We start from the raw sequence: 8941 nt of genomic DNA on the forward strand, positions 1-8941 counted from the left end.
CCCCCCCCAAATCTGACCTGATTAATTTTTTTTATTATATTTAATATATGTATATAGTGTGTATAAATAAATATATATGTATATATTTATCATCAAATGACAAATATATTTGTTTTTCAATATTGTTGATTAATGTAGTAATGATTCATTATAATTTAATTTTAAAATACGTTGTTTTTTACTAAATAGGTACCCAATGGGTTCAGCGAACCCGTCGGGGATTCCTTCTCCCCCGAACCCGTTGGGGATTAGTTGGGCGGGATCGGTGTCGGGGGTGTATTACCCGCCAATACCTGCCCCGTTATTCAATATAGTGTAACCTGAGCATCTGCCGTTTCCACACATATAAACATTGAGGCATGGGCATCACAAACGATATTCAATATAGTGTAACCTGGGCATCTGCCATTTCCATTTCCATTTCCATTTCCATTTCCATTTCCATTTCCATCTCACATTTGGGGAATTTAGTTCAGTATTTAATATTTCTTCATTTTCTATGTTTTTTCTCCTTAAGTCTTTAGCTAGACAAACTATGTAACTTCCATTCATCAATTAAAGATGCTAACATTTTTGTTTTGCACTTTTGCAGGAATTATACCATGAGTATCATGCTTTAGACAGATTTGAACAAGATTACCGACGTAAGCTTGAGGAAGTGGACGCCTTGCATCTTCCTCGAAAAGGTTAGACAGATGTAATTTATTCTAGTAAAAGGCACCTGTTAAATTCTTTTGAGAAGATAATAATTGTCTTCTTTGCTTGTATTGAGTAGCAATATTAAGATTGGATGACTCCAACATTACATATATTGCTTGTTATCTCTATAATACATATAGGGTAGTCTAGTCTCCTATGTTTAACTATAGGCGATGATAAGAAGCTTAAAGTTTTTTGTGGACAATGTCTTTGTGCTAGAAGCATCATATAGGCACTTTAGATAAGACGATAATGAACTCTTCTTTTGTACTCATGCAGCATATAACAATCTATTTCCCTTTTTCACATGCTGTTATTCTGTAGGATTTAAGTTAAAAATCTTATGGCATTGAACCAAGAATTTCCAACTAGATTGTCAAGATTGATGATAAAAGCAAAGTGGGAGCTTTCTTGCTCAATTTACGTTTCCCATCTGCCTTTTTTGGTCATGCTCTACTTATATCTCTTTGGTTCATTTTATTATCCTCAAAGTTCATGTAATTACACTCTTTCCATCATTGGTCCTATTAACTTAGGTTGTCATTTAGTTTTTAATTGTTTGTTGCCTTTTGAGTTATCTGATTTGCTACAATGGGGTTGATTATTCTAGTTAACATGGTACCCTTTTTTCCATTTTAGGAGAGAGCCTCACAATCTTACATAGTGATGTGAAGCATCAAAGAAAACTCGTGAGGAACTTGAAAAGGAAATCTCTTTGGTCTAAAAGTTTGGAAGAGGTAAGCTATTAATGGCTTTTATCATCTATAATTACACAAATATCTTCTTCAATGCTATTTATTGTCCTTATACTTCAATTTTATATTTCACAATAATTCCGTGAACCACCAACTCAACTTATGATTATTTTTGTACACACTGGTTTACTGAAACCACTGGGAGTTGAAAAGAAATACCACATTCAATCATTCGTAGTGGACATGAAAAATTAATAGCTTTTCCTGCTAACTTGTGTGTGTGTTTTTGTGTTACTAATGGCAACCATCTTTATTTGTGCCTAATCCATTATAGGTTGTGGAGAAGCTTGTAGATGTTGTCACCTTCATCCATCAAGCGATTGTGGAGGCTTTTGAAGAGAATGGTATTTAAAACTTGTTCGAATTATTTATGTTTACTACCTTCCGAAAGATTAAAAAATGTTTGATTTGGCAATGGTATTTACAACTACAACTATGACTATCAGCATACTTAGAAAAAAACAAGGAGTAATTTGCCCCTGTACTATTAGGCTTCTTTGTTTGGCCACTATAATTTGTGTCATTTTAACCATTGGTTCCCATTATCTAGTCAAAATGCACTTTTTTGTCCCATCAGAATAGGTGGAACAAAAATTAGGGAGATGGGACAAGGTTGGTAAATTAAAAAACTACCCATGTCAAAGTAAAATCCTAAAACCTTTCACAATTCTTTCAACCGCCTATCTTATTCTCACTTGTCCAGTCTAGTCTTGTCCCCTTATTAAACACACCCTTAAAATATAAACATCCTTCTAAAACAGATGAAATTGGTTACTTTATTCTATGTTGGCTTGAAAATAGGACAAGTGAGCAAAAAAGTCATTGGAACACGATGCACAAATACAATGGCCAAAAAAGAAGAAAAATAAAGCCTTCTATTGTTGTTCGGAGTTGTGTGTGTTTTGTTCTCTGACATCACCCTTCTATGCTTCCTTCTTTTAGTGCCAAGTTCAACGATGAATGGTAAGGAGGCTCATAAAAAGCGTGAGACGCTAGGTGCTGCAGGTCTTGCTTTACACTATGCTAACTTAGTTACTCAAATGGACAACATTGTAAGTTACTCTCAATTTTTGTTTACTTCTTTGGTGGTATGCTTCTTGGAGTTAAATGAACATATTGTGTTTAATTATTCCAGGCATCTCGCCCCATCTCGCTACCTCCTAACATGAGGGACAATTTATATAATGGCTTGCCAGCAAATGTCAAGGCAGCGTTACGTTCTCGTGTACAAGCACTCGACTCCAAAGAAGTGGTATGCCATCTCTATTATTGTTGCTTTTTGCTAACTGTAAGTGTCGGGGTCAGCTTGCGTGCACCTTGACTAATCCCATGAGGCCCTAAAGATAATAGCTAGGAAAATCCCTGGTGCCCATGAGGAGACTTGAACTGGTGACATGTGGGTAGGAGCCCTATTGTTTTCTTCTAATCCAATCTCCTGTTTCCTTGACCACAAAAAATTCCCATCACCAATTCATAACTAGAAAGTTCAAACTTGAAAAGACTATGTGATCATACAAGGATAAATTTCAGACGTATCACACAATAGTAAGTTCGATAAGGGTGTCAAATCTAATGAGCCCACTTATATTGGGATAAAAGGAGATGTTCTTTTTGTCCATTAGTAAACCTTACAAAATATTCAAATCATTGACTCTGTGTTTCTCTAGATATTTGACGATTAGGGAAACATATTTGTTTTTGGATGGGGGGGTATAGTTTCGTGGTAATGTATCTATACCTTGTATGACATGTTCCTTGTTTCAGATGACAATGCCTCAAATTAAGGCAGAAATGGAAAAAACCCTCCAATGGCTGGTTCCAGTAGCTACAGATACTACCAAGTACGTATTTTTGAAATATCATGATGCATTCAAAAAATCCCATTTTTGTTACTGATGTTTTGCATTTGTTAATTTTTGTGTTTGTAGAGCGCATCAAGGTTTTGGATGGGTCGGGGAATGGGCAAACACAGGGTAAACAAAGCCTTCTTATGTCTATCAAATTATTGGGGTTTTTTCTGTGCCGTCTTTCAGATTAAAATTGCAACATTTGATTATATATATCTATATAGTGTATATGTTCGACTGCTCTTTAATATCTTAAATATTGTTTAACAGTAACGAGTTTGGAAAGAAGACAGCAGGGAGTAACAGTATAATTCGGCTGCAGACACTTTATCATGCTGATAAACAGAAAATGGACCGATACATTCTTGATTTGATCATGTGGCTTCACCGTCTAATAAGCCTAGTCAGATTCAGAGATAAGGTTCCGAAATACATTCCTTCTCGATCTCCTCCTACTATTACCAATAATAATAACGGGTTGAAAACGTATGGCAAAGTCCAAAGGGTTCAAATCTCTTTGGAAGATCGGAATCTTCTGGAAGAGGTGATGAAGCGGAGAATGTTGGTTCCTGGAATAAGCAAAAGTCAAGAAATAGTGGTGGTGAAGAAGAAGAGAGGACAGGTTTTCGCGTCGAGTCGAAGCATGGGAAGTTCTCCAAGAAGGGAATCAGGAGGATACACAAATGCAAACATGTTGGATATGTTGGATGGATTAGGTACAGGTTTTTAAGCTGTTGGTACATATTGTTGAAGCATGGGAAGCTAAAAGCTCTGGTCTCCCAGGAAGTAAGCAACTCAACTGGGATGTACAAAGCAAGATATATGCAGCAGTTGGATACACAACATTTTGAGCTGTTGGTACACATCCAATGCCATTGTTATCATGCATTCCTGGGGTATATGTATATATATACACATGATATATATCATTTTTACATATGAGGTGGGTGTAGTAGATTATAAGAGATTTCTGTCAAGTCTTGATTTATTCATGTTTTTGGCCACACAAATGATTCAAATTGGTATTGTCCCCATTTTCCATGGGTTGGATATTCATAAATATATAATTGATATAATTTCATTAATGAGCTGTATTTTTGAATCCTGTGTTTTCTTTCTTATATATATATATATACATATTTATGCTATTTTTCTTATGAATTAGAACTTAGGGTTATTATCGTCTTTTACAACTTGTATCTTTGCTTGCTTGAAAAATTGACACGTGTTTTAAGTCGAATAATAAAGTAATAAAAAGGATTTAAAGAATAGCAAATTAATTAAAAATTAAAAAGAAAAAAATAGTAGGGATGACCAATTGTCGTAAGGCTTTAGGCGAACACCCCTTCTCGCATATTTAAATGCGAGCGATGACCACTCATCAATTCCCGTCAAAACTTGCCTGAAGGATCATGCCTTCCCCCCCCCCCCCCCCCCCCYCCCAAAAAAAATCCCATTGTATAACATCCCCCATAACCATTCTCTTCGCTTTAACAACGATGTGGGACCACTTACTATACTCCTTATTATTAATGCATATCATGTAATACTGGTTAAGCTATTCTTCTATTTTTCAATTTTGAATTAAATATTGGTTAAGCTATGGTCTTATCATGTAAGATTAGGAGTAAAATACGACAAGATCAAAATAACCTAAATTATATTCAAAAGTTAGTCTTTTTAATTTTCTCTTCATAACGGGAAATTAAAGCAACTTTGTGGAATTATTGTATTCAAGAACTAATTTACAAAATCTTAATTTTTAAGGTACATAGCAAACTTTTTGCATATGTCACGGCTACTTTATTCTGATTAACCTGAATATTCAACCCGCTATGTGAGCCGACTAATCATATGATGACCATCTGTTTAGGGGCGAGGCTGCTAAAAACCGGTTTTGGAGTTTTTTTTTTATTATTTAAAACCTTTTAGCCTGTTAGAGCATCTCCAACAAATTCTCCAAAATGAAGAATTAAAAATCAAAATCTCCAAGAAAATTTAGGTTCATTTCCAACGGCTTCTTCATTTTGGAGATTACAATTTAAAGTCTAATTTAAAGCAAAATATTTGTTGTAGATTACAATGTAATTTAATTTCAAGGATCCTCGGTAGAAAAATATGAAAAATCAGTCTTTCTTAAAAAATCATATTTGGAGAAATTTTCAAAGTTAAAGATTTTCATCATCTATTTCCTACTTTTAAAAAAAAAAGATTTTGAAGAATCTATCGAGGTTTTTTTAGAAATAATGTTATACGATTTTTAAAAGTTTAAAGATTTACTTATTTAAATAAATGATAATTTAAAATAAGAAAGTTATTAATTTAAATTTTTTTCAAAAACTTAATATCTAAAATAAAAAAGTTAAAAAACTAATTTATTTTAATTAAAAAGTAAAAAAGTAAAATTTAATATTTTTGAAAGTAGTTGAAAATAATGAAAGAGAATAGGGATCAGATGGTTAAAAATTGGAGGTGGCCAATTGTCGTAAGGCTTTAGGCGAACACCCCTTCTCGCATATTAAATGCGAGTAGCGACCACTCATCACTTCCCATTAAAACTTGCCTGAAGGATCATGCCTTCTAACTCCCCCCTTTATCCCTTTTTGTAACATCCCCCCAACAAATCCCATCTCTTTAACCACCGATATGGGACTAATCCTAATCCACTTTCATATTATTTAACCAATGCTAAGAGGAGCAAAAGCATTCGATATACAAAGCCTAGCAACGCCAATTAGCCGTAACTAGCGAAAGAAAAACTTAAGACGAACCACACACTATTAAGAAGATATTCGGTTGGTTTATCATTAAGTCATGTATCGTTAAGTTTTCTGTCCAGATTTAGCTAAATTGTTGTTCGGTTGTTGTGTTGAATAAACAGTGTGAATGAAGGAAATAACTATTTTACCCTTTGGTTTCTATTTAACATTTGTAGATCAGATTTTACAAAACAACATTTACAACAAGAACAAACAAATTGTAAAACAACCTTATAAAAAATCATCAAACAACTACTTTGTAAAAATCGATCTTATTACATCAAACAACAACTTTGTAAAAATCAATCTTATTGCATCAAACACCCATATAAACCCCAAATCAAAAAATTAACAAACACAAATCTATCAACCCTAAATTTTTTTAAAAAAAACTCAAATATGTGTACCCTAAATAAAAGAGCTCAAATTTATAGTCCTAAAAAACCCCACCACATGTCACTGAGAACCAAATGAAAAAAAAAACCCAAGAGCACCACTATGGGGAAGGCAACGGGGCGAAAATGGAAGGTGAGCTGGCGATGGGGAGCCAGAAAGCCAGCAACAGTGATTAGCCACAAAAAGAATTGACACCCATTTGTTGAACCGAAAGGAAGAAGAAAATAGTAATTGCAGAACCTTAAAACGAAGGGGAGGGCAACTACTGCTCAAAACCTAGACAAGAAAAAGAACCTATTTGTCGAAGGTTGTTAAAATATGTCTCTTGTCAATCTTGACTAACTTAACTTCTTTGTCCTTATTTTGACATAGTGTTAACAAGTTGGGGTAGAAAGTGTTAAATATGAAAAGTCTTGTTGTTCAAATAGAAGATGAACTGCACCTCACTTCTTGGAATATTCAGAGGGTAGTGGAGTCTAATCTCAATTCTTCAAGGACCAAAGTTGCATTTCCTAAAAGATATAAAAGCCGTGTCTTTTGGAGAACCGACTCATATTCACTCATTCTATTTTCTCAAGGGCTCTCGTCATTCTCTCTCACTATCTTCTTCTTCTCTCTATATCTTTTCTTTGTATATGACATCGTGGTGTTCTTATGAAGTTTAGATTTAGTTAGATAGATAGTTTTGTAATCTGTATACTCGTTTTTTCTTAGTTGTATGATTGAAAATTGGAATAAGATGCTTTCAAATATGTTTAGTTTTAACAAAGGTGAGGATAGATCAAAGAGGGAGCAGATGTTGATCTTTATTTGGTTAAAATATTAAACAGATCGATTGAGGGGGATTAAATAAATCTTTGTCTAGCGCCATTCTTGTTTGGATCGGGAGGAGCAAGCAGGTCTGAACTATGGAGGAAAAAGGAGATAAAGATGAGAAAGGGGATGGGACGGGAAGGAAGACAGGAGTAAAGCGAAAGGGCAAAAGGGAAACAAATCAGTTAAATAAAGGGCCGAGTCTATTACGACTCAACTTTTGGCGCTGACCAAATAAGCTATTTTTTTTTTTTGCCATTAAGTCATTTCCGAACATATTTATATAGTTGAGCGAATAAGCCATATGTCCTATTCAGTCTATTAAACTCTTACCGAGCAGTCCCAAAAAGTGGTTCTATATCAATTTTTTGAATTTTACAACGAAATATTGTTTAAATTATGAGTAAGTTTCTATGTCAACAATTTAAAGACTCTTGGTTTTTGAAATCAATAAATTAAATATTAGTTATAATTTATTGAGAACCCTTTAAAATTTCACCTTTATAATATATTTATTGATAATAAACTTTAAAAAAAATGTGTAATAAAAATATAAAGAAGGGAGGATGTGAGGAAAGTAAGGGGCCGTTTACCTTAATACTTACCTGGTAACTACTTATCGATAAAGTTCAACATAATCGTTTACTTGCCGGGTAAGATTTTATTCACTAAAACACATCGTATGCAACAATTTAATCCCGGTAAGCGCTAACCATGGTAAGAGTGTTCATTCTCACTTACCGGGTAAGACTCTCGATTCTTGTCTTTCTTTTACCGGGTAAGATTCTTAGTCCTTGCCATATTCATCCGATAAATTAAAGTGACTTGGTAAGCGCTTACTCAAATAAGCGTTTAGTAAAAGACACCTAAGTAAAACCAAATTTAAGTGTCATATTTATGTAATTATTTTATTATTGATTTATATATAATATTGACAAGTTTCAAAAAAATTAATGTTATATTTAGAATTAAAAACAAATATGAAATAGAAAATAGTAGAAGTTTTGGTGGCATTATGACTTCTTTTAATCCTTGTTCGATTTATGGGCCTTGCAGAAGCCATGCCTTCTATTTTGACCACCAGCTTTTTGCCTAATTTATCTATGGGCTTTTTAATAAATAATTATGAAATGTAACATAAATATGTTTGATATCTCATCCTTCAATTAGATTAGATGTCTTCTTGTTGATTTTTGGATGACGGTTTTTTGGTGAAGACTTTACGTCATTCGGAATTCCGGAACCAAAACAGTGTTTCCCGAAAAACCCTGACATCGAACTGAAATCATTTTGTTGGCTATCTGCATGTGCTAAGGGTTCAAGTATTCATGAATGGGTTGGTGTTGCAACCTAGGTGGTTAGATAGGTTTATGTGGCTTCTTGTTGTTTCGTTTTCTGCTGCTCGTGGGTTTTTGTTAGTCGTCGTATTCCTTGTGTTTGTTTCTACTTTTGCATGCTGTAGTAGTGTCGACGTTGTACTATCTTTTGCTTAATACTATTGATGCCTTTAAAATTGAGTTCAAACTCAAATTACTCCATAAAGTATTATCTCAATTTCAACCTACCCGAGACAAGTGTGTTTGCAAAAAGCTGGCATGATACTGGAGTCTTTTCTTACTCTCTTCCCCTTCTTCTATTACCAACCAAAAACCGAAGAACCAAGTACACAATT

General features: G+C 34.0%; 1 protein-coding gene and 1 non-coding gene across 2 annotated transcripts in view; one reads left to right on the plus strand and one right to left on the minus strand.

The window, feature by feature from the left end:
- LOC112525674 overlaps positions 1–4382 on the plus strand; it is an 8783-nt gene extending 4401 nt beyond the window's left edge. The window contains exons 6-13 of the mRNA XM_025135896.1: positions 593–686; positions 1339–1436; positions 1729–1798; positions 2397–2506; positions 2590–2706; positions 3219–3295; positions 3383–3427; positions 3572–4382. Coding sequence (XP_024991664.1) covers positions 593–686; positions 1339–1436; positions 1729–1798; positions 2397–2506; positions 2590–2706; positions 3219–3295; positions 3383–3427; positions 3572–4031 — 1071 coding nt within the window. The 3' untranslated portion in view covers positions 4032–4382. The remainder of the gene's footprint in view (positions 1–592; positions 687–1338; positions 1437–1728; positions 1799–2396; positions 2507–2589; positions 2707–3218; positions 3296–3382; positions 3428–3571) is intronic.
- A 1366-nt stretch (positions 4383–5748) lies between these two features.
- LOC112526188 lies at positions 5749–5852 on the minus strand. The gene has a single exon (XR_003070522.1). It is a non-coding gene; the product is annotated as a small nucleolar RNA Z279/snoR105/snoR108 (small nucleolar RNA).
- Positions 5853–8941: the final 3089 nt, after the last annotated feature.

Source organism: Cynara cardunculus (assembly GCF_001531365.2).
Source record: "Cynara cardunculus var. scolymus isolate 2C chromosome LG 13, CcrdV1, whole genome shotgun sequence".
Taxonomy (NCBI): Eukaryota; Viridiplantae; Streptophyta; class Magnoliopsida; order Asterales; family Asteraceae; genus Cynara; species Cynara cardunculus.